Source organism: Protopterus annectens, chromosome 1.part2 (genome assembly GCF_019279795.1).
Source record: "Protopterus annectens isolate FY-2018-M chromosome 1.part2, PAN1.0, whole genome shotgun sequence".
Lineage (NCBI taxonomy): Eukaryota > Metazoa > Chordata > Ceratodontiformes > Protopteridae > Protopterus > Protopterus annectens.
Window position 1 is genome coordinate 176,789,005 of NC_056727.1, and position 25,924 is coordinate 176,814,928.

At 40.9% G+C, this 25,924-nt stretch overlaps 1 protein-coding gene across 1 annotated transcript in view; it reads left to right on the forward strand.

Annotated features, from left to right (window-relative positions):
- Positions 1-25,575, forward strand: part of LOC122788408 (putative deoxyribonuclease tatdn3) — a 546,534-nt gene extending 520,959 nt beyond the window's left edge. The window contains exons 9-10 of the mRNA XM_044055482.1: positions 15,748-15,828; positions 24,680-25,575. Of these exons, the coding sequence (XP_043911417.1) occupies positions 15,748-15,828; positions 24,680-24,823 (225 nt within the window). The 3' untranslated portion in view covers positions 24,824-25,575. The remainder of the gene's footprint in view (positions 1-15,747; positions 15,829-24,679) is intronic.
- Positions 25,576-25,924: the final 349 nt, after the last annotated feature.

The window sequence follows — 25,924 nt, forward strand, 5'->3', positions numbered from 1 at the left end:
GTGGATGCGGTTGTGAAGGGTGCCTCAGGGATTGGTCCTTGGACTTAGTCTGTTTAATATAGCTTATCCTCACTGCTCACAGGTAGAAAGTGCTGGATTTTGCAGTATGTTGACAATGCTAAAGTAGGAAGTTTTGCTTCAGCTTCCATTGATGTACAGTCTTAGTTAATTACCTTAACAAGATCTACTATGGACAAAGATGATGAGCTTAGCACACCCTTGTGGTACAGAAGTGACCCTTTTTTGACTAGTGGCACAGGTACTGGAGGAGATCAGCCAGAAAGGGTGGCAGTGTGTGACACCGACTTACCAACCATAGAGTCGGGGAGACATCTCTGGCTTGCTGCTTCAGTTACACCTGGAGGAGCACTAGATGCTGCACCCATGAAGAATGAGCCTGCTCAACATGCATTGTCAAGCTGTGCATAACACTGAACAGCCTGGGGAACAGCATGTATATATGCTGGCATGCACATTTCCTTGAGATAGTCAGCATTATGGAGCTTGAGGGGGCTACTGTGGGGGTTAACATCTCCAGAAGGGAAAGTTAGGCTGGCTTGCTTCTTATTCTTGGTTGCTGCTTGAACAGAAAGACTTATGGAACTTGTCAGGCAGGAAAAAATGAGCCATAGGACTGTCACTTAACTTGGGGATGTTATTTCCTAACACGGAAACACTGGTGCAAACAGGCTGAATGGGCACAGATAGTGCAGCCACCTGGCAGAGTCCTGTGGAATTGGAGAGGAGAGAAAAAATGTGATGAGTTTAAAATTTACTGTTAAAAGGTCAAACTATATTACTTAGTAATAGCCTTGAAATTCCAATATTATTAAATAATTAAGCACTCATATTCACTAATGCAGTGAAATATGGTAGGTATTGTAATAAATTAGAACTTGTCTTTCAGTGATACTGCCATTTATGTTCAAACTAGAGATGAAGCAAATGGGGCTGAGATCAGTAAGTAACCACTGATAATAGTACATATATATATATATATATATATATATATATATATATATATATATATATTTTTTTTTTTTTTTTAATATAATTCAGCCTTTTGTTTCTTCCTCTTCATATGTCACAATTTTTAAACCCAATCCAGTTTAAGTTTGTCCATCCATAAAGAATTAGATTATTCATTTAAGTTGAAGATGTGTGACCTTTGTTGTATCACTGGTTGACTTATAAGGGGGAGGCTATTACTTTGACATAAGGCATTATATACAAGAGGGTAGTGAGACCAGCTATGTTATATGGGTTGGAGACAGTGGCATTAACAAAAAGGCAGGAGTCGGAGCTGGATGTGGCAGAGTTAAAGATGTTAAGATTTGCACTGGGTGTGACAAGGGTAGACAGGATTAGGAATAAGTATATTAGAGGGTCAGCACAGGTTGGACAGTTTGGAGACAAAGCCAGAGAGGCGAGATTGTGTTGGTTTGGACATGTGCTGAGGAGGGATACTGGTAAATTGGGAAAAGGATGCTAAGAATGAAGCTGCCAGGTAAGAGGAAAAGAGGAAGGCCTAAGTTAAGTTTATGGATGTGGTGAGAGAGTACATGCAGGTGGTTGGTGTCACAGAGCAAGATGCAGAGGACAGGAAAAAATGGAACAGATGATCTGCTGTGGCGATCCCTAATGGGTACAGCCGAAAGGAAAAAAAAATTGTAATATAATATGTCCAAAGTGATTGATGCTAGTACTTTTCCTTGCTCTTCCACTTTTGTATTGAACTTTGATTCATCTAGCCGGGGATCTACATTCAGAAAGGTGGGATATAAGAAGGTGAACATTTTGCCCACAAATTCTGATAATGTTAGCAATGCTGTTGTTATTCATTATTATTGTTTACGGACTGTTTTTTTTCTTTTACATACATACATACAGATATTTCAAACATGGGCATTAATGCCCTTCTATCATGCCAGTATACCAAATCTTGTTCCCACAAAGTCTCCAGGCTGTTCTTAAAAATGTCTAAGCTAGTACTTGTTTTAATGTAATTTGGTAGTCTGTTCCATGCATTAGCTGCTGTCTCAGAGAACCAATTAATGCACTTCTCAGTCCTGTAGAATCTTCTACATAGGTTGTCTGATGATTCTATACTACTTTTTGATAACCCCAAACATTCCCAGAGATAGTTGTCTGTAAATGCTCTATGTACCTTTATTAAGTCTCCTCATAGATATCTATAAGAGACACTGTACAAATTCAGATATTTTGGTCTTTCATAATAACTTAAATTTTCACATCCATGGATGCCCTTGGTATATTTCAGCAGTACTCTTTCCAGTTTACTCATGCTTGTTTTCTTATAAGGTTCCCATATTGTTATTCCACACTCAAGTTAGGGTCTAACAAACAATAACTTCATTATTTCTGATTACCTAGATTTTATAAAACCTGTAGTTCTATAACTGTCATTAACCAATTGGTTGATATGATTAGAATAACGCAGAGCTGGATCTACCCTTATATCCAGGTCCTTAAATTAATGTACAGTTTCAATCAGTGTATGCTGTATTAAATATTCACCTTTCAGTTTATGTCTCGCAAATCTCGTGTGTTTAGTATTTGATGTATTTATCAGCATATTATTCTCCTGTGCCCAAATGGTCAATTTAGTCAAGTTCTTTTGCAGACATGGCTTATCTGTAAGACCCATAATTAATTGACCCAATTGCAGTCTGAATATAGACTGTAGAACACCTCAGCTGAAAAAGTTAGGTCTGAAAGATACATTATAAACATGTCAGGGCCTAGGACATAACCCTGTGGGACACCCTGACTGTAACCAAGAATTTCACGTGTCTAACTACTGAATGATACTTGCCATGTCCTATTTGTAAGCCATGCAGTTATCCATCTTATCAAGAGTACATTGATACCTAGTTCTAGTTTATTGATCAGTGTTTTGTGTATTACCCTGTAAAGTGCCGAAGTTAAATCTATATAAATTATATCACAGCACAATTTTTCATTCTCAGCTGTTGTTATACTGTTGTAGAACATCATGTTACAGGTGGTAATAGATCTACTTTCAACATATGCATGCTGATATGTGGTTTCAAATCCCAACCTATTCAAATTTTACAATAACTTTTCTGTTTTCTCTTTTTTACTTGCATGTCTAGTCGTTAAGCTTGCTTATCTTTTGGTATTCAGAGCTTTGTAATATTTAACAATGTTTGAGAAGAAGCAATAATTTGTGTTAATAATGTAAGGATATGTAATGCATGGCGTGATATTACATAAGTTTTAAATTAAACTTCCAGAACACAGTGACTGTTTTAGTCTTGCTTTTGTGTGTGCCCTCATTTTCACCTCAGAGGAATGGAGAGCATTCAAAACAGTAGAGTTTTGCAAACCGGAAAATAATAAAACCTAATAACTAACATGGCATAAAGATTCACTTATTGGACATTAAAATGTCCAGTTTGGAAGAAAAATGAAACCAGAGCTGAAAGAACATCCCATCTGATCTAAAAAAATAATTTACAATCCAACAGTGCTAAACTTTTAATTAAAGAAGTATGTAGCACTTTTCCCACTTTTCAAAAGACATATTGTTAAGAGAAAAAAATGGTGTGTGTAAGACAGATTGCTAAACAGAAAGATTGCCAAAGAGAAAGATTAAGAGCCTGCATACTTGTGTGTGTGTGTGTGTGTGTGTGTGTGTGTGTGTGTGTGTGTGTATGTATATATATATATATATATATATATATATATATATGTATATATATATGCACACACATTCACACATAGGATCATAGGAAGTAACTAGGCTAATGGTCCTAGGGCCCTTACAAGCCTAGCCAAGTTCTACCCTTATTTCCACGATCAGCACCTATTGTCTCTGTCCAAGAGGGGCACAGGTGGAACCCTCAGGGTGAATTTACGGTTACCCATCCAATCGTCCAGATTGCATTTGAAGAAGGCCAGTGAGGTGCTTTATTTGACATGAAGTGGGAGTCTGTTCCAAAGGTATAGTAACCTCTGGGAGACAAATCTGTCCCTCTAGCAGGTTCTGTTAATGTCACATACCAGGTTAAGGTATTTAGAGCGAGTAATCCGTGTACCATTTGACTTGACTCAGAGACTGCCTTATATGTAAGGCAGAGATCACCTATACATATATATATATATATATATATATATATATATATACACACACACACACACACACACACACACACATACACATATATGCATATACATACATAAATACACACAGATATAGAAAGAGAGAATTTAATGTATATATTGTTTGCATATATTGATCCAAACTTATTTTTGTTCGGTTTACTTAGTAATACTTTGCTACTGCCTGTTGGTCTAGAGGCATAATCACTACAACACTTAATAGTTGTTCTTCCCTGTGAACTACATGGAGTCTTCGTTTAGCTGCATTTCTAACAACTTCTGCTACAGGCTGTTGATTTTCCTGTGGCTTTTGGATTCCCACTTTTTCTCCAACTTGTATGTCTAATAGACTTCTGTTTCTGCCATAATGCTATCTCTACTTCTGATTTATTTCCAGCATTTTTATTTTATATTTATTGTCAGACATAAGCAGTGCAGTTGAAGTAGGTAATCTGCTGTGATACTTCATGTAATACATTGTAGTATAAATACCTTACAGTACAGTTAAATAGATTAAATTGTGTGTTGAATGAAGTGCAGGACCACAGATAAGTGTGTCATATATTTGCAGTCTTAGAATGGTTCCTAAAAGCAGTTGCCAAGCATAGAAGCTTACAGTGCAGTGCATACCATGTTTGAGTAAAAAAACACACTGAATACACCAGTTATTTATGAAGCATCCTGCATGGACTGTCAAATGCATGTAATATACATGTATCAAGTACTTTGTAGAAGCATTAGAAAAACAGCAAAATAAATTTAATCAGCAGTGACAAAGCACAAAAAAAAGCATAATCAAAACTGACAAAATTTAATACCATGATTCATTAAGCAGAAAAGAGAGTTAAACTATTGTCTCAGAGTAAGGGATTTGTTTTTAAATGTGTAGTGCTTAATAGTAAGGTGCCAGAGAAAACAAGTGACCAAAGATAGTTGCTATGTTTGCAGCTCAACCTAATTCTTAGCTAAGCTGCTACAAACTGTTACACTGCGGGTCGAGAGCATACTACGATAATTTTTCTTCAGAGGTCAGGAAAGGCACACTTGCAGTCAGAGGAACCAGAAACCAAGTCTTACTACTAATTATAAATGCATATTTAAAAATTGTAACACCGCGGTAGTGGTGCTGCGGTAGCATTGTCGCCTCACAGCAAGATGTTGTCCCGTTCAATTCTCAGCTAGAGCGTCTTCTGTGTGGAGACATGCGTGAATGAGCGTGCCTTCGTTGAAGGTTGTGCATCAGGGCTGGTAACTCGGCACGTAAAAATCCACTACCAAACATTAGCGGACCGGAGTTCCGCTGTGGCGACCCCTGACCGGGATAAGCCGAAAGACACAACAACATTTAAAAATTGTAACAAAACAACATTGGCTAAGTACCTGTCCCCTCTTATTTTCTGAGCTTTCACACACCCATCTGTTGAACTTTTTTATTGGAAGGCACTTTCAAGAATGCCTGTAACTGTGTTGAATAACATTTATTTGAAAGGCTGTCCTAAAGGAAACCTAAGCTGTTCTAGCTGAAATTAGGAAAGGCATTGATGCCTAAAAACACTGACTTTTCCTATAGAGGGATTGACAAGGCTTTTGGTTTGGGACAGGCTACAAAGAACTGGGTGAAAGTCTTATACTTGAGGAGTTTAGCAAGACTAGTGTTTATATGTCTGTTACAGTTGATACCTTTGGGATTAGTTACGGAGGAAGGCAAAGCTGCTCCTTTGTTTCCACTGCTGTTTGTTCTTAAAATTTTGCAGAAGAGTAACCTAATACTACCTTGAAGGAAAGATAGATAAGGGTATAGGTTTATAGATTCATAGCTAATAAAATCACCACAGTTTGATCTGTATAGCCAGCCAATCAGACTAGTAATATACCAAAAGGCTCATGTTGTGTGCACTGAGCAAGGAGCTGAAAACTGTACAGCTATCAAATTCTAGATGTGAAGAATCTTTTCCAGGAAGAAAATTTTGAGAAATATATAAAACATGAAGAAATTAAGAAATGTATAAAACATGAATTTAATATGCACATAATTATCACATAGCAGAGAACACTAAGGATAGCAAAACAGTCCATTTTATACATTTCTCTAATCTTTATTCCTGGAATGGATTCTTCACATCTAGAATTGGATAGTTTTTACAGTTTTTAACTCCTTGCTCAGTACACACGACTTGAAAATTTTGATAGATTCATAGTTAAGTACTAGGCTGTTAGTCTGTAGTCTGTAGACCATTACAAGCCTAGCAACAATCACTATTCAGTAGTTCCTTCAAGTCTCATGGAGGACAAAACAAGATATACCAGGGGAGAATCTGAGGCTGCCCATCCAGTTATCTAGGGTTGTGTTGAGGATGACAAGGGTGCTACTACTCTTGACTTGTAGTGAAGGTTTGTTCCAGATGTGAAGGATGCATTGGGATATAAAGCTGTCATGTCAGTGTGTCTTGCTGTTGAAGATTTAGTTCCTTTAACCAGGTATTAGAGGTACCATTTGTTCTGTGAAGGAATCGGAGATCAAGGATGGTTGAATTTTGCATAGCTCGAAAGACTAGGCACAGATATCTGTGGTGGAGTCTGTAAGAGTCTGAGTACAGAGAGAGGGCCGTCAGTCTGTCCTAATAACTAAGATTTTTGAGACCACTAATATTTTTTACTTATGTTGTTGTTGGTCTTTCGGCTTTTCCCAGTTAGGAGTCGCCACAGCGGAACTCCGGTCTGCTAATGATTGGCAGTAGATTTTCACGAACGCCGAGGTGCCAGCTCGATGTTCAACCTTCAACGAAGGCACGCCCATTTACGCATGTCTTTCGAACGCCCACCCAACCGTAGGGAGGACATACAGACTCCACACAGAAGGCACTCCCTGCACTCCAGCCAAGAATCGAATGGGAGAACCTCTTGCTGTGAGGTAGCACACTACTGCTGCATCACCACGGAAATATTTTTTACTTATGAATCTCTGAAATCTCTTACGTTGAGTGATATGTATAGACAAATACATGCGAAAAAGTGCATTGTATTCAATAATGGGTCTGATGAGATCTTTGGAAATTAGATGAGCCAGATAAAAGGCTTTCTGAGCTACTGCAGGTAATGAGCCATCAAGGGTGACAAGATCCCTTATGCCATGTCTAATTGGAAGGGTTTATCATTTATATGGTATTTGATAATGCTTTGTTTACCAGAATGAAGTATGCTACATTTCTTCACATTTAATTTGAGACCACTGTCCTTGCAGCACTTTTAAAATGGTCTAACCGATGATGGAGAAATTGTGATTCAATGGAAGATTGAATAACTACACTCGGGTTACAGTCATTCATAAACTTAGATCATCATAAACCAGGAGTCCTAAGAAATAGATGCTAAATAAGAGAGAGCCTAGCACTGTGCCCTGTGGTTTACCATTGGTAACTTTGTTGCTTTCAGAAGTGGTACCTGTGACTCAAACTGCATGGGTTCTGTCAGATAGCCAGTTAGCTTTACATTCAGATTTACAAGTCTATCAATAACACTTGTATGGGGAATAGTGTCAAAGGTCATGGCAAGGTTACATTTTAACAATTGAATTTGCACTGGAATGGTATTTTGTTGCATTATTCCTCTCCCATTTTGTAGCTACAAAGTTTACAAAGTAACCTGAGGTTTTATGACTTCGGAGTTGCTTATATCAGGTGCAAGATAGAATGACATGTGCATGTAGAATGTAGGAGCTTGACTCCCGCATAAAACATTTTGTGTAGTTTTTGGACTATTCACTGCATCAGTCTCCTAAATATCTAGTCTCAATGAAAAGAAACACACATACAGCAATAGGTGGAATGGAAGGTAATAAGTCTTTTCTTAGTAATGATATGATATGTGCTGCAGCACCAATTTGAACATTTACTTAAAATATGAGGAAGTAGCTGGTGTTGACACAGCAGATACATAGGATCATAGAAAGTTACTAGGTTATTGGCCCTGAGGCCCTTACAAGCCTACCGAAGAATTTAGCCCATGCTCTAACAAGTCAGCGCCCTATGACATCTATTTGACTGAGAAGTGTTATAAGTTTGTGTCGTACATGGGTGCAGTTTTGTGGGAGAAAATACAGAGATAATACAGCTTAATAGTTGCAGAGTGCTGGTCGGATTTGATCATGTTCATAACTTATGGGCTTTTGGACTCACTGCCATCAGACACTGGTTTATGCAACCACCATGTATCTAATCTCAGGGGTATCTCTCAAACTCAACCCATCCTGCTGATTCCTAAAACTAAACTGTATTGTACTGACCATGCAGTCTCCATCCCAGCACCTAAACTATAGAACTTCATTCCACCCTCAGTCAGGTATACAAATGTCCTTGACTTCAGAAAACATCTCAAGGAGTACCTCTTCACTCAAAGTGCAGCTGCACTCACACAGGTCACATTACATGAACCTTGCAGCTCTCTCACACTCCTTTTTCCATTATTTTATCATTCTTATCCCATCTTGTCACCCCCACACTTACTGCCTGTCATCCATCCTAACTCCTTCTCTTTACATCTCTTACTCTTCTTACTTTTCTGCTCCTCTTTCGTCTGCATGCCTCTTTCTCCATTTCTCTGTCTTCTCCCCTGGTGTCCTTTCCTGCAGCTGTTCTCATTTGCCTCTTCTACTGTCTTCATACCTTTCTATATAATGATATGCTGCAATCCCTGTAGCATAAGCCATCGCAGTCATTATGGCTGTATCTTATCCAAAAAGCTCTGCTAAGCATAATTCAGTTTTCCATTCGTATTTTGACTTTGTAAATTGCTTCTTGAACTAAATGTTGTACCATATTTTTGCATCTGTAAATAAGTATACAATGTTAAGTTGTCAATCTCGCCTTCATTCTTGCTGGATGGGTTCGGAGCCGATCCTCGGCTCCAACTCGGCCTTTACTAAAGCTCGAGAGCTATTTTTACCGGCTCGAGGCTACCCTATTTCCCACAATGCTAGGCGCCAACAACCCAGATCTCGTTTGCCGCTTCAGCTACGAGGTTGCGTTTTTTTTGCCGGCTCCAGGTTGTATTGATCTTTTTATATTTCTAGTTAGTTTTTTGGTCCTTACCTTTAGCGATAATTATAACTAGTACTACCCTATAGTTCCCCTTTTAGAATCCCCTCTCTCTTTCTGGGTCCCCCCCCCCCCCCCTGTAATCGCCCGGGTCTCTCCTGTTTTTCTGAATAGTTAGGCCTTTGGCTAAAGTTGTTTTATTATGATACTTGTGTGGAGTTTTTTGTGTATGTGCCTAGATTTAAAGTTGTTGTATTTTTAGTCCGTTACAAGTTTTTTGGTGCGTGTGTGTGTTGTGTTTTGCTTGTGACTAGACTATTAAAATGTTTTTCTGTCTGCCTTGTCATCCTTGTTTCGGGATATCTAAAAACACCAAGGTCTCAGGCTTCAAGAAGTGTGACTCGTGCTGTCAGAAGATGTCTTTGACAGACGGTCACACTTCTTGTGTGTATTGCCTAGGCCCTCTGCACCTGCAGGACTCTTGTTCTGTCTGCCATGCCATCAGTCCAAGAGTCCTGCAAGAACGCAGAAATAAACTTATTTTGAGAGGCTTGTTAAAGCCTGAAGGTTCCCCGGCCAAGCCTTCATCAGGTAAACCTTCTAAGCCCGCCAAACCATCGGCTCCATGTTCGGAGCCGTCGCCGAGTGGTGCTGCCACTACTACTGCATCGGTTCCAGCCGGAACCGATGATTCAAGGCCTCAGTCGACTCCGACCCTACTGTCGGAGCCATCTTCTAGCCGAAAGCGCTCCAGGGCTCCTTCCTTAGAGTCGGTCCACTCAGCTCCGAGGTCTCCCTTGTTATCGGAGCAGAGCCATAGGTCCCATTCCTCTCGGTCTTCCAGGCTGTCGGATCATGACCTCGAGAGGGAGGTTAGCAGACTCCTTAAGTTGCAGGCGCTGGCCCAAATGTTGCATATCCCTTCTCATCAGACAGTGGCTATCCCTACTTCCTCTTCGATTCCTCCTCCGACTCTTCCTCTGAGCTCGGAGCCGGAGATCGTAGGAATTGGGACCGTCGGAACGTCGGAGCCGATACCACACCTTTCGGCTCCCTCGTCGGCTCCGATCTCTTCCTTGGTTCCATCCTTGGAGGGATCTGGGCGCTGGGACTCCCTCATCAGCTCCTAGGGGGCGAGTAGCACCGGACCCTTGTCCGACCCTGTTCTCCCTCTCAGAGCCTCGGCGCAGGTGAGTTCGGCCCCAACTTTGGCCTCGGAGCCGTCCCTCTCGGTGCCGGGAGGGGTCCTTGACTGTTCGGTGCGGGGACCCTCTTCCCTGCCTGATAGGGGCGCCTTTGATGTCATGAGGAGTGTGCTGGCCCCTGTGCCTGCTCCACGGTCAGCTCCTTTGGCTCCTCCCTCTATGGTGCCTGCTTCGGTCTCTACCCACCCTCCCGATCCCGAGCGTGGAGAACCGACGCTACAGGTAGCCCCATTGGGTGTATCCTCCTCTTCCGAGGCCTCCCCTGATCCTTCAGGGGAGCCTCCTCGGAAGAGAAAATGCAAGAGGAAACATGTGGACTCCCCTGAGTCAGTCACGTCTGACACCGACTTGGATGAGTCAGAAGGGTCCCCAAGGTCCCCCTCTGAGGATATCTCCTTTTCCTGACATCCTGGAGATCCTTAAGCAGAGGGGGAACTGGTCTGCCGTCAATCCTTCCGAGGACGAGTCGGTTTACCTAGACGCGTTTGGTTCTCGCCCTTCCACCTCCTGGGTGTCTCCGCCTTTCGACCCTCTCATGGATGTGGTGGCTCGAAAGGCGTGGACAGCCCCTGACACTATGGAACCAACCCTCCAGAGGCCGACAAAATTTATTACAGCCCCTTCCGACAAGCAGTTTCTGACCAAGGGCGTCCCCGTTAATGCCATGGTGGTGGCGGCGGCCACTAAGAGGGAGTTGGCTGACCCTTCAGTACCTGTCCACCCTCCTAATAAAGAATCTAGGACTATGGACAGGTATGGTAAGCGGATGTTTTCTTCAGCGACTTTTTCCATGCGGTCGCTGAATTATTTGTGTTATTTCACCCGCCTTCAAAGAGACCTGCTCAAAGAACTGGTAACACCTTACAGAATCCATCAGCTGCGGGGTCTCAGGACAAGATCAACTCCCAGCTGGCAACCCTGAACTCGATTGTTAACTCCTCCATGCGGCTTATTTCCTATGTGGCCGATGGGGCGAGTAGGGCCGCAGGCACAGGCGTTGCCTTAAGAAGACATGCCTGGATGCGGCTTTGTAACTTCACTGACCCCTTCAAGGCGTCCTTCACTAACACCCCCTTTGATGGTTCGGCTTTGTTTGGACCTCAGGTGAAGGATACTTTGACCAGGTGCGAACAAGAAGGCAAGACTCTCTCTGCCGTGAGAGTCTGTTTTTCCACCCCTTCTAGGCCGTACCCTAAAGGTCAGAAGAGTGGAAAAATGCTGTTCCGTAAACCACAGGGAGTCGCGCCTGACGCACGAGGTGAGTTTCCCTCTAGAGGCAGGGGAGGGAACAATAACAGATGCCGCCTGAGAGGCAGAGGGGGTCCGCAAAATCAGGGTACCAGGGAATCTTTCTCTGAGAAACCCTTTCAGCATCCCTGAGGAGCTGCCCGACTGTCTGCCTTCGGAGGCAGTCAGGGGAAGGTTATCACTGTACCCAGAAGCCTGGCATTCCGTAACGCAAGACAAATGGGTACAGTCTGTCATATCCGAGGGTTACAAAATTCCCTTTATCCACACTCCTGTACAGCCAAAACGGCCCCTTCCAGACATTCCACCCCATCTAAGGCAACAAGCAGTATTAGAAATTTCAAAACTGCTAAGAAAAAGAGCCATCCAGCCAGTCCCAGCAGACCAGTTAGGATCCGGAATCTACTCCCAAGTTCTTTTTAGTACCAAAAAAGACAGGGGACTGGAGACCTATTCTGGATCTCAGCAGGCTGAACAAGTCTGTTCAAAGAACAAAATTCCGGATGGTCACGCTACAGTCCATTCTACCCTTTTTGGGTCTGGACAATTGGATGTGCTCAATAGATCTTCAGGACGCGTACTACCACATCAAGATGCACAGGCGCTCCAGGAGGTTTCTCCGATTCCGGCTGGGAGCCAGTCACTACCAGTTCAGAGCCCTGCCCTTTGGTCTCACCACAGCCCCCCGGGTGTTCACCAAATGCATGGCAATGGTTACAGCTCACCTGAGACGGCGAGGATTCCAGGTGTTTCCATATTTAGACGACTGGCTCCTTACCGCCACCACCAGGCGTCAGCTACTCCAATCCAGAGATTATACCATACAAACTTGCAGCGAACTAGGTATCTCCATAAATTTCGAAAAGTCTGCCTTGTCGCCTTGTCAGTCTATTACTTTCATAGGCGCCACATTAAACACAGTCGAGCAGTCGGCAAAACTACCCACACAAAGAGTATCAGACATTCGCGGACATGTTCAGGTCCTTCTTCAGTGCCACAAAATCCAGGCCAGATTTGTGCTGAAAACCCTAGGTCTCATGGCAGCAACTATCACGTTACTCCCAATAGCGCGCTTCCATATGCAGATCCTTCAGTGGATGCTGTTTTCCCAGTGGTCCTTTCAACATCTTCCAATGTCACACAACATTTTAATCACCCAATCATGCAGAAGACACCTTTCTTGGTGGATGGTCTCCCCTCAGGTGCTTCAGGGCAGACCCTTTGTTCTTCCTCCTCCGGTTGCTACGGTGACAACGGATGCCTCCCTGATTGGGTGGTAGGGGGCATTTTCAGGGCGGGGCAGTCCAGGGCACATGGCAACCATTAGAATGCCACCTGCATATAAATGTCTTGGAGATGAGAGCAGTACTTTTAGCATTGCAAGCTCTTCAAGACTCTCTACCTACCGGGACTATTGCAATTCAGACAGACAATATGTCTGTAGTGTGGTACATCAACAAGCAGGGCAGAACCAAGTCCTATCCCTTATGCCGAGAAGCACTCAGACTTTGGCAGTGGGCGATCTCCTCTCAACGGTTTCTGATAGCAGCGCATATCCCCGGGAAGTCCAACGTCATAGCGGACAGGCTGAACAGAGCCATTCTCATGCCCCACGAGTGGTCTCTTAATCAGACAGTAGTGGAAAAAATCTTCCGAAGGTGGGGTCGAACTTGCTGCGACCTTTTCGCAACCCCTCAAAACAACAAGTGCCACGACTTCTTCACTCTCTTCCCTCTTCCTGGCCACCCTCTCAGAGACGCTCTAGTCAATGATTGGCCCCGGGGTTTTATGTACGCATTCCCCCCCTTTCCCTTAGTCACCCAATTGATTCAGAAAGCAACCGCATTGAGATCCAGAATGATCCTCATTGCCCCTTACTGGCCTCAACAAATCTGGTTTCCATTCCTGCATTGTCACCTATTGGAGCAGCCCTGGCATCTGGACCCAGTGCCAGATCTTTTGACCCATAGTCGGGCAAGCTGCACTAGTCCCTTCAGTCTCTCAGCCTAACAGCTTGGTTGCTCCACTTCCAACCCTAGCCAGGCTTCCCTTTATTTCTCATTCAGTGCGGGACATCATCCTTGCTTCCCATAAATCTACTACCAGGAAGACTTATGCTAGCAAATGGAAACGTTTTTCTTTCTGGGGAGAGGCTAGAAATGTAGACCCTTTCACATCCCCTGTCCAAACAGTTCTTGACTTTTTGGCAGAACTTTTTCAGATAGGTTATTCCTCGGCCACCATCAGAGTACGACTGGCGGCCATTGCGAATTTCCATGTTGGTTTGTCAGAGACCAGCATCATGTCACACAAGCTTTGTAAATCCTTTCTCAAGGGTACCTTTTTACTCAGGCCCCCGGTTAAAGATCCCCCCCCCACCGTGGGATTTGAACTTGGTATTAACGTCCTTGATTCTCCCTCCTTTTGAGCCTGCGGCTTCCTGTTCTTTGAAGTTACTCTCATGGAAAACCCTTTTCTTAGTGGCTATCACTTCAGCGAGAAGGGTCTCAGAACTTCAAGCCCTATGTATCCGCCCTCCTTATCTTGTTTTTCACAAGGACAGAGTGTCCCTCAGAACTAATCCTTCTTTTTTACCCAAAATATCTTCTGAGACAAATTTAAATCAGACCATCGATCTTCCAGTTTTCTTCCCAAATTATACCAACAGAGCGGAACAGAAGCTGCATTTTTTTAGATGTTCACCGTCAGCTTCGTTTAGTCTGACCAACTCTTCCTATCGTATGCGGAAGGGAAACAAGGACTGCCAGTTTCCAAAGTAACTTTGTCCAGGTGGTTGGCCATTGTCATTACGTTGATCTACGAATTGAGACATAAAGAGCTCCCTACGAAACCTAGGGCTCATTCTACTAGAGCATTAGCTTCTTCAGCAGCTTTTCAGGCAAGATTGCCATTGGATTCCATTTGTGCAGCAGCCACATGGGCCTCTCCTCATACCTTTATTTCTCATTACAAGCTGGACATGGCCTCCAGAGGTCGAGCTGTTTTTGGTTCCACTGTACTCAAAAGTCTGTTCCTATGAGCCACCCAGGGCTAAGGTGCTAGGGACGCAGTCCCATCCAGCAAGAATGAAGGCGAGATTGACAACTTAACATTAAGAAGTTATGTACCTATCATAACGTTCCATGTTAGTTGTCTTCTTCTCGCCTTCTTTCTTGCGTCCCACCCTCCATCCCCCTAGCCTGGACAGACCGAGAATACCTTTGAGACCCTGTATTTTCTCACTCAGGTATGAACTTACGTAGTTGCCTCTTCTTGGTAACTCTATAGATAGGTATATATATCTATTTATACATATATTTTTATATATGTATATTTTTCTTTTTTTGTTGTGGGGACTTTATGTCTATGGTGTTAGCTTCCAAACGAGATCTGGGTAGTTGGCGCCTAGCATTGTGGGATATAGGGTAGCCTCGAGCCGGTAAAAATAGCTCTCGAGCTCTAGTAAAGGCCGAGTCGGAGCTGAGGATCGGCTCCAAACCCATCCAGCAAGAAAGAAGGCGAGAAGAAGACAACTAACATGGAACGTTATGGTAGGTACATAACTTCTTATTTTATAACATATTCGTGTATCCGTGCATATGGTTAGCTTATCATTGTATCTATAAATACGTTTTGTTGATTTCTTATGTAATCCTATTCACCTGGGCCGTGCCTCCAAAAATGGTCCATTAAGATTAGTGCTGGTAAACAAATATAAATAAATCTTGACCTAGCTAAGAAGGATGGATTATTAGCCCATGCATATTGTAAAAGAAGTTCACAAGAGGAGCTGGTAGTGAAAACCTTTAAGGTAAAGCTAGTTTTGGCAAAAATGACGTAACAAAAGGTGGGAAAATGGGGAAAAGAGTTTTATGATAGATGGTATGTAGTGCATCAAAATGTTTCTTATGTAAAATACCATAAAAAACAAGAATAATTTTGATTTATTTCATTTATACTATGTAGTAAACATTTTTTTATGTCTGAAACAGTCAGTATACTAATTCTTTAGAGAAATTTTAATGTGGCAGTTGTTTCTGCATATTTTAAATGAACTCTTTTACTGAGCCATTGCAGTAAAACTTATGCATGTGTTTTGTTTATTTGTAAATTAGAGGGTCAAACTCATTAGGCAGATACCTTTGGAACATATTTGCCTGGAAACTGACTCGCCAGCACTTGGACCAGACAAAAAGGTATGAAAATGCTTCAGGTAATAGTGTTTCTTCATACTTAGAAATTATCTCCCTATTTTGTACTTTTCAATATCCTGAACACAGAGCATAGCAGTAGTGTGTGTGTGTGTGTCTGTGTGTGTGTGTGTGTATATAGAGAGAGAGAGTATGGACTTGTAATGCACCTATCCAATTCATCCTTATATAGGAAACCAAGGATAAGATTAACCGACTTTGTTTTATTTTTAGTTATTCACATTTGTTTACAGAGAAAGTCTGACTAGGTTAGAAGCCTCTTTTCAGTAGAGGCCCTGGTTGAAAAGCTCCTAAAACTTAATCTGTATAGAAAAGAACTAATATACTTAAAACATACAGTGTACAGTTGAACACATGTACATAGACATAGCCGTAATAGAAAATTGTATCACATTTGTTCATAAGGCAAGGAACATAATAAAATATTATACAATAGAAAGTGACATTGTATTAGCAATTACAGAAAACATGAATCAGTATGAAACTTGCTATATATTTAATGCAAATGGTAGTAGAGCAGTTCATATTCTGGAAGCATTCAGAAATGCATATAGTAATGCAGTGGAATATATCATCTTCGGGAAACAAATACAATATTTTTTGATTGGATGGGGTTTATAAAAGTGGATGTATTGAACTGAGGCTAAAGAGATGAAGGAAGGAATGTAAGGTAGTGAGAGGAACCTGGAGGTAATGAACTAATTTTATAGTGGTTTTAGTGAGAGCGGGGATGGCATGTGTGAAGTGGCTGAGAGAGTCTGGTATAATTCCAGACTGCCAGTGTTTTCTGGGTTTATGGTTAAGGTCTAGTCTTGGTCTTTTGTGACAACATAAAGAAAAGGATAATTACATGGAGTAGAGGCTATCAAACATAGCCGTTTATCCAGGGAGAAGATACAGTGACAGATACAAGTATTCTTGAGAAATGGTTTTACTGAGGACTTGAAGACATTGGGTTTGCTTGTGTGTCAGATGGAGGTGATGATACTTAGGAATTTTCTGTGTAAAACCGATTTAATGGTGGTATCACTGAAGGAAAAAAGGATAGTTAGTTTTTACTTTGGAAATTGACTTGGGGTGCATAGCACTAGCTTAGGTTAGTGTTTTCAGGGTTTAGTACAAGGTCATACTGTTTAAACCAGGCTTCAGTGGACATGAAGGAGAGTTGAGTGATGTTCTGAAGCTCAGGGATTGTTTTGACAGCAAGTAATAGTTGCAATTATTAACATACAGGATAAGGGTTGTGTTAGTAGAGATAAGAGGGAAGCTGATGAACATATTAAAAAGAAGAGGCCTGTTGTTGAGCCTTGAAGGGGCTCACAGTTGGTAAGTGAAGAAAGGTGAATTTATTTAGATTCTTGCCATTTTACACTGTGCCCTATTAGTGATATAGATATTAAAATATTCTAGGGCTGAAATAGAGAGAGGGCAAGAGATGATACTTGGTAGAGTATTTTAGAGAGAGAAACTGTATTAAAAGCTTTTGATAATTTAAGGAAAACTACCGACACATGATAATTGTTTCTTTATTTGTGAATAGGAGCAATATTAAGGAACGCAAGCCATTCAGTGCGTCAGTGTAGCAAGAGGAGCAAAATCCACGTTGGGACGGAGAGAAGAGGTTGTTGTTCGAAAGATGGTTTCATAGTTGAGAGTGAGGTAGGAACAGGGATTTCTGTGTTGATGAATTTATAAGTATAATGACAGGATAAGAATGGTATCAGCAGCTAGTTTGAGTTATTCTACAGGGAGGTTGTCTGGGGCTGTAGTGACTGGTTTTAGTTTAGTGAGCTATGTCTTTATTGTGGTACTGGGTACAGGCTGCAGAGTGAAGGAGCTGCAGTTAGTTTGTGGAATTGAGATGGAGATGTATTTAGTATTCGTGGCTGCACTGATGAAATGGCTTTTAAAAATACAAGGCTATGTCTAATCCAGTTTTAGTGGGTAGGTTGGGCATCACAGGTTTCATGATCTGATTTATAACTGACCAGAACTTTAGGAATTTCATAATGTAGATCCTGATGATTGGTATAGTATTTTTTGTCATAGATGATTTTGACTTTTGTTATATTCCATAGGTGGTCAGATTGCTAGTTTGCAGGAATTTTGTTGGCTTCCCAGGCATTCCAAGCATTATTTATTCATACCATTGTTTGGTTGTGAGTGTTACCCAAGATGCAGGATTACATTTAACTCTTTTTTCCTAAGTGGTGCTTTTTGGTTTAAGATGGTTAGAAAGCTGTCTTTGAAGTGTTGTTGGCATTCTGTAAGGGGGAACATTTAATGTTCTCCAGTTGTAGAACTTGAGAGCTTTCGTATAAATGGCTTTCTTAAATTTAGATACATTCTTGACAAAGTTAAATAAGATTGGTCTCGAGGATTTAGTGAAAGTGTGGATGGTGTGTGTAGAGGGTGGTGGTGTTTAAGAGAGTCTAGCATTATTCCAGATTGGCAATGTTTCTGAGTTAATGGTTAAGATCCAGTCTAGGATTGTTTCTATACTACTATTTTTTTTTAACCCAGGGGACATTGATTAGTTTGAAATTGTAAAGATTGACTGCAAGAGAAGGAAATGGTCTGATTGAATGTGTAGGACAGTCTGAAAGAGAGCAGATTAACATCTCCATGGAAAGATGGTTTAATTGAATATATTAGCCAAAGCCCATGAAAATACGTGCTTGATTGTGAATGGGTTATTTGTGTGGATTAGGTGGAATATCAAGAGTTGTTATGCAAACTATTTTATCAGTTGATTTTTTTTAAGACTGCTGCCAATATTTGTGGATTAGAGAAGGAGGAGGTTGTCTTAGAACAGAGAATTAGTTGTAGATTAGTTGAAAATATAATCGTCAAACTACTTGTTCATTTGTGGAGAGGTGGTCAAGTCTAAGAATATTGTAGCCTGGTAGGAATATTTGTTAATTGGAAGTGTTTGGTTTCTGACAGTTTTGGTACTATGAGACTATCACACTGTGGAGGAAACTCCAGGTGTGAAGTGATTCTAATTTACTGTATAGGCATCTGAAGTTGAGGTAGAATCACCTGAGTGTTGAAAGAGCAATAGAGAAGTGTCTGATAGTGTTAAGGTTAAAATTGTTAGATGCTGAACTATATAATGTTGATGTACTGGGCTTTTGGACCTAGATTAGGATTACTGTCTCCACTGAGTCGTAGTTGTATAGCTATAGGGTGAGTGGTATGCTTGTTAAGGTGTGTATGTTTAGGAGGAGCAAGGCAATTATTAAATATGATTGGAGAGTAGAATGGTTCAGCAGGTGGACAAAAATTGGGCTAAAGAGTGATTGAGAGATGTTAAAGTCTGGTGAATGTTAGGGGGAAGCTGGCAAGCATGATAAGAAATCTGCATCATTGATAGGAGGTGACCAAGTGAATGGTAATTGATGGGGCATATAGGAGCTAAGAGGGTAAATAAAAAGGGGGAGAGATAGTAAAGCAGTAAAGTGCCTGTTACAGGTGGGGGTTGGTGTTGAGGAATTAAGAGACTATTGTAGAAGAAAGGAGGAAAGAATAGTGGAACAGGGCTAGGCCAATTTTTGGCAGTCAAGATTGGACTGAGAAATGGGGGCCGTGGTGTGCTGAGTGAGCAGTGGTGTGGTGCTTGGAAGTCTGGATGCTTGAAGTTAAAATAGGGAGAAAGTATGAAGGGAAGTGTCTTGTAGGAGGGCAGTGTGAAGAAAGACTTTGTTATAACAGTAACAAATGTTGAGTAGGTAGGTTATGACTGTGTCTTTGGTGTGAGGAGAGAAGGTTAGGATATGTAACTGATTGGGGGATACAGTTATTGCGGGAGGGATATGGCTATAGTTATTCCAATGATGAAAATAATGGTGACACTTAGGTTGAGTAAAATATGTCTAGGAGTGTACTTAGGGAAATATAAATGTGTAGAAGGTGAAGGTGGGTGAAAATTAGGGAGGATGGGGAAGAGAAACGAAGTGTAGAGAGATTTTGCTTAGCCAGTTAGTCCAGGGCACTGATCTCAAAACATTTGCCCATGAGCAACTGTAACAACTGTAGGGTCTATATTATAATAACGAACGATCAGATGATCGAACGTTGTTATATTGACCCCTAAATCTGGAATACTCAAAACAGCGAACATCCAGAGCAGAGATTTTTTTCCGAGGGAAAAAAATTGGTGTTCCCAAAAAGTGGGCCCCCCCCTACACACACACACTTAAATATACCAACTCTGAGATCTCACTACAGTGGAGAAAATGGCACAACCTGGACGGCTGGCCCAGTGATTTCTTTCCCTGGGAAAAAATTCACTATTCTGGCCATTCACTGTTTTGCCGGTTCGACACTTAGTGTTCAAACTAACAGCATTTGATCATCTGATCGTTCGCTGGACTAAAGTAGACCCCAACTGTATATCCTAGTAAGAAAACTATACCAATTGTATATCCCAGTTAGAATGTGGATGTCAGCAGTGAATGGCTGCCCTACATATATTTAGGCAAGGATGCCACTTTGCAGGGTATAATCTGTAGTAACAGGGAATTACAGCATTGCTATAATTATATGGTGAATACTCTGGTGCAACCAAAGCACAACTTCTAAATCATGCAGTAGAAGGTAACGGGTGTTCCATATGACGTTCTTCCCTGTCACTATTGCAATATTCTTTACATAAGGGGTTCCCTGCCAAGGGTAGCCCAACGTCCAACCAGTATACCAAAGCCTTAGGAATATATATAGATTTCATACGCCATATGTATGCTTCCTGCACAAGGCGTAGGGCATAAAGGGGATGTACGGGCATACATACCTCAGAACGTCTTTGCCGCCAGTCCAAACATAATCATTGATTGTTAGTCTGAATACTCCTCCTTCTATACTGGTTACTGAGCTGTGTATCAAGTACCCACCCCACTGGGTCTCTTCTTATCTATTTCTACTTTTATTTTGGTGCATTTACATGTCATCCAGAAAGGGAAGATGTCAGGTTGGCAGTCAGATTCACAGTAAACATCATCACGATCAGTAAAGATCATCACAAGCAGTGTCTCGTCTGTTTGGGTGATTCTTACAACCATATGAGGTGTTCTATCTGCCAAGTGTTTATCTCTAAGAACCTACATAGTCCTTTGTCCTACTTGTCAATTTACCTGGAGAACCAGCATTTTACATTGTTGGTGCAAGATGCTGTAGTGGAGTCTTCCCATCCCGAAGGTCAGCCACCTGCTAAGAAAAAGGCCAAAAAACTCAAGTCTGATTCAGCTGCTGTCCCACATGCCCTGGACATCTGTGTTGAGGATGGTGGAAGCCCAGAGGATCACCTGGTTGTTGTGTTGATTCTTCTGCTGTGACCCTGTCGGAGGCCAGCATGGATCTGACTTCTCGCACATCCTTGGAGGCTTTGCAAGCAAACTTCCTCTCCAGATGTTGAGGAGGAAACGCAACTGATTATTTCTGAGGGACTGACGGGGATACCGCAAATCCTAGTTCAGGTGGATATTTCTACTGCATTGGTTGAGTGTCGGTAAGGATCTGTACCTCCTAGGGTTTTTAAGGCAGACATTCTTCAGAACTTCATTCATTCATTCATTCATTCTTCATTTTTCAACACTGTTATACCAAAGCAACTGGTGGAAAAGCTTGTGAAACTCGTGATAAACAAGCACCTGTGTGTCTGGACTCTTGACTGTCTGATTGGTAGACCCCAGTGGACATGCACTGGAAACAGCACCTCTCAATGCATAGTCCTGAATACTGGTGTTCCCCAGGGTTGTGTGCTAGGCCCCTTGCTCTTCACCATCCTCACCCATGACTGTTCTGCAAAGCATAACTCAAACCATATTATAAAATTCGCTGATGATACCACAGTTGTGGGTCATATTAGTGGTGAGGAATGAGCATAAATACAGGGATGAGGTGAACACTTTGATTGCCTGGTGTGACAGGAGCAGTCTGGACCTGAATTTAAAATAAGATCAAAGAAATGATTATGGACTACAGGTGAAAGGCAGCAGTTCACTAACCACTCACTATCAAAGGGGAGGTAGTAGAGAAAGTCAAAACAACCAAGTTCCTGAGCCGCTTCCACATCTCAGATGACCTCTCCTGAACTGTTAATACCAATCATATAGTCAAGACGACTTAACAGAGCCTTCATCTCCTGAAAAAGCTCAAAAAGGCCAGGCTCCCACTGTCAGCTCTTACCACTTTTTACAGGAGAGCTATTGAGAGCATCCTCACTAGCAACTTCATAGCATGGCTTGGCAACTGCACAGTTGCTGATAAGAAATTACAGAAGGTGGTGAGGGTAGCTGAGAAAATCTTGGGCACAAACCTCCCTTCTGTTCAGGAGCTTTTTTTACAAAAGCAAAAAAGAGAACATGCAAAATACTAGCTGATTTGACCCATTTTGCCCACAGCTGGTTCTCATAACTTGCGTCTTGGAGGAGGTACCGCAGCTTCCTCTGTAGGACTACCAGATTTAGGAACAATTTGTATCCTACAACTTTGAGACTTAACTTGGACACCAGCCATAATACCCGATACATTGAAGACCCTTTTTTTAATTTAATCATGCTGCTGTGAGCAATTACTGACAGTACTACTAGTATGCAATATGATGGCTATACTTAGTCAAGTCTAAGGTTAATAAGTGCAATACGGTAACTAAACAGTTGCTGTTCACTAGTTTCTACTTATTCACTATCTTAACAGTGAGGGGGTTTGATGGTGGGTATTTATTTATTATTTATCTTTGGATGGTGGGTATTGAGTGTGTTTTTGTAATGTGAACTACCACTTGCATATCATACGTGTTATTTTCTTTTGTATGTTATACTCTGATAATGCTGTATCTATGTTATTTGTACTGCATTTCTCTTGTGAGCTGACATTTGTAATTTCGTTTAAGCCGCACTTGTGTGCTCCTAAATGACATTAAAGTTTCTTTGAATCTTTGAAAAAAAAACTAAACATATTTCCCCTGCTACTAAAGATTCCCAGTGTGAATGACAGGATTTTACCCAGGGGTCGTTTAATACTTTAATGGCTTTAAAGCCTCCTCAAAGAGTTTCTGTACCGGCTGCTCCTTGGACATTTACTACTCTTAAGACATCCAGAGAGCAGGATACCTATAAAAAGGATTTGGATTCTGGAGAAGAGTCTTTGGCATATTCTTCTCAAATACTTTCTCCCTTGGATTATGGTTCTGAGGGTGAAGATTCTATTAGTCCAGACTCTTCCTTAGAAGAACTCTGCTTTGGGACACTGTTTCTCAGATGATAGAATATTTCAAATGGGGCTGTTCTCGGGTTTCTGATATTCAAAAGAGGTATTATAAACTCCTCCAGATAGTCTCCTAAACCTGTACCTTAAGTCTTGGCTGCCCTTTTAGATGCTTTTTCACCAGCCTCTGTGGCCCCTGATTGTCGGTCTACAGTCCATGTGAAACCTGATAGATTTCACAAGGTACCTGATGATTGTAAGTTTTTGTACAAATGTCATTCTGTAGTTGTGTCTTTGACAAACCTTCTAAACTTTTACTATCTACTAAACTACTTCCTTCAGACAAGGACAGTAGAGCTGTGGAACCTTTAGGCAAAAAGTGATATACACATATATACTGCTGCCACCCTGGCTTTTTGGGTTATTAATAACCAGAATCATATGACCAGGTGTGTGTTAGCCCTTATTTCTTGAGCTTCTCAGGTTGTCTCTGACGTCCCTTCTTCAGAAGGGAAGGTCTTGGCCCTTTGTTTACTGGGTTCTATCACTAAAGTGGCTTGCCACTCTATTAAATGTAGTTATGATGCAGCTGTTGCGTCCTGTAAAACTGCTACCTTTAATTCTGTTTTAAGACGCTACTCTTGGCTCCATCTCCAGCCCTTACCTGATAATATTAAGGCTGAAGTGTTGGATTCTCCTCTTGATAACAAGAAACTTTGGTTTTGCTACTGTTGAACGTAAAGGCAAGGCCTTGCAGGAATTGAAACATATTTTTGTCTTCTTATACTGAAATTACTGTACTGTTTTTTAAAAGTGCAAGTAAGTGACATATCCATTTTATAGCTGCTAATGTGATGACTTTTTTTCACTTGCACTGCAGTGGCTTTGTCTTTTCTTTTAGGGTTATATACATTTGTTTTACATGGGAAGATATATGTAAAGAGCTTTTCTCTATGATTCCCAGCTTACTTATTGCTTACAAGAACTTTTAAAAGAGGGTACAAAAGCTGTCATATGTCTAGGGAGTGAGGCATTTGTTCACATTAATTTATTTGAGTGTGAAATATTTAAAACGGGTTGCCAAAACAACATTTTAACAGCCATTTTAAATCTGAGACTTTGCCACAAAATAAATCTTTTATTTTTCAAAGATGTAGTAGTCTCAGAAATGTAGTAGTAAGTGGATCTGGACAGTAGAGTCTTTAACATGATTGGTACTGAGGGGTGCAGCTTTTTCCAAAAAAATAGTTACCTTCATTCATCATCTGCTTTTAGCAAACACTTGTGTCTGTTATGATTAAAAGGAAAATTCTCCAGTCACTGTCCCTAATTTGTTTTAGTTTTTTGGTAATGGTACCTGCATTGTGAACTAGAAAAGACATGTACATTTCTTTGACACCCAAACTTGGAGGATGCTTATCTTTATGGCTATATTATCTTAGGTAGCAGGGTTTACGTTAGTGTATGTATTGGTTGAATATGCTGCAGAAATTTACATAAATATTTATAGTATGTGTACTCGTTTCTTCTGCTGTAGTTTATTATTTATTTATTTATTTATTTAAAATGCTGAAATGTTAATATGCTAGCAATTACTATTCATATTGCTAACCACATTTTGTCTTTCTAGGGAAGGAATGAGCCAAAGAACATCAGTATTTCTTGTGAATATATTGCTAAAGTGAAAAATGTTTCAGCAGATAAAGTTATGGAAGTGACATTAGCAAATGCCATCAGCCTGTTTCCTAAAATTCTGAAAGCGATAAAACTGTAGAATGGTTCTCTGTATCCTTCAAAGCAGAGTGAATGAATCCAGACTTGTCTGAGCAGAATGGACCAGCCTGTACACCACAATGTTCTTGTTCTAAATGCAGCCACATCAGAGATGATGAGAACAAGACTTATGTGAGATTTCATGTTAGTAATCAGGAAACTGTGGATTGTGGATAGATTGGTTTAAGGCCAGCAAGTCATATAAATTGTTTTTGAAGCAGAACGGACAATATTCTTGTAGAAAGGTCTTTGTATATTATAAGATAGGTAGTCTGATAGAGGCTGGTTAGCTATGTAGCCTCTTACTGTTAGGAAAGGAGCATCAGACGGCTTAAACCAAGGATAAACCCATTCCAGAGTCAATTACATAGTGGGGCAGTGGCTCCTTTACAAATCTCCTAGCAGTCAATGTTTTATGAGGTAAAAAATCTTTTCTTCAGTACTTTAAGCAGTAGAGGAATATGAATGCTTGTTATATGTATACTAAAACTGAATTTTCTTTTATTTGACAGCTCATTCTGGTAAAACATTTATTTTCCTAGCAGAGTTGTTTAGTAAGACTGAAGTCACATTTGCTGTGTTTGTGCTCAAATATATTTAATTTTATGATTTCTCAGGATGACTTTGTTTCTTTGCTCTAGTGTTTTGTTTTTACATAAAAAGAGTTAGCAGTTTTATTTTAAAAGCTGGTAGTTTTTTTTTCAATGTCTTCAAATAAGAGCACTGTATAAGTCAAAATGATTAAAATATCAAGTGAACTATGGTTGGCATTGTGTGTTTTTTGTTCACATAACTCTGTGTTGATTTTCAGGTCAGTATCTGTGTGAAGAATATACCTTTGCAAAACAAAATATGTGCAGGGTGTGGATTATAATATTTAAGTGCTATATTTCTATTTTCTTTGCTCTGCCTGTAAATTTTTATTGTGTTTGATACGAGTTATCCATGACAGAATTAAGATAAAATGAAATCAGACTTGTAAGATTAAACAAGCTCTTCAGACTCCCACTTGTTGCTTGAACATCATAAGCCTACAAGTGTGAGACTTGAGTTGTTACCAGCATTATTTAAAATAAGCTAATATTTCTAAAGCAGTGGTCTT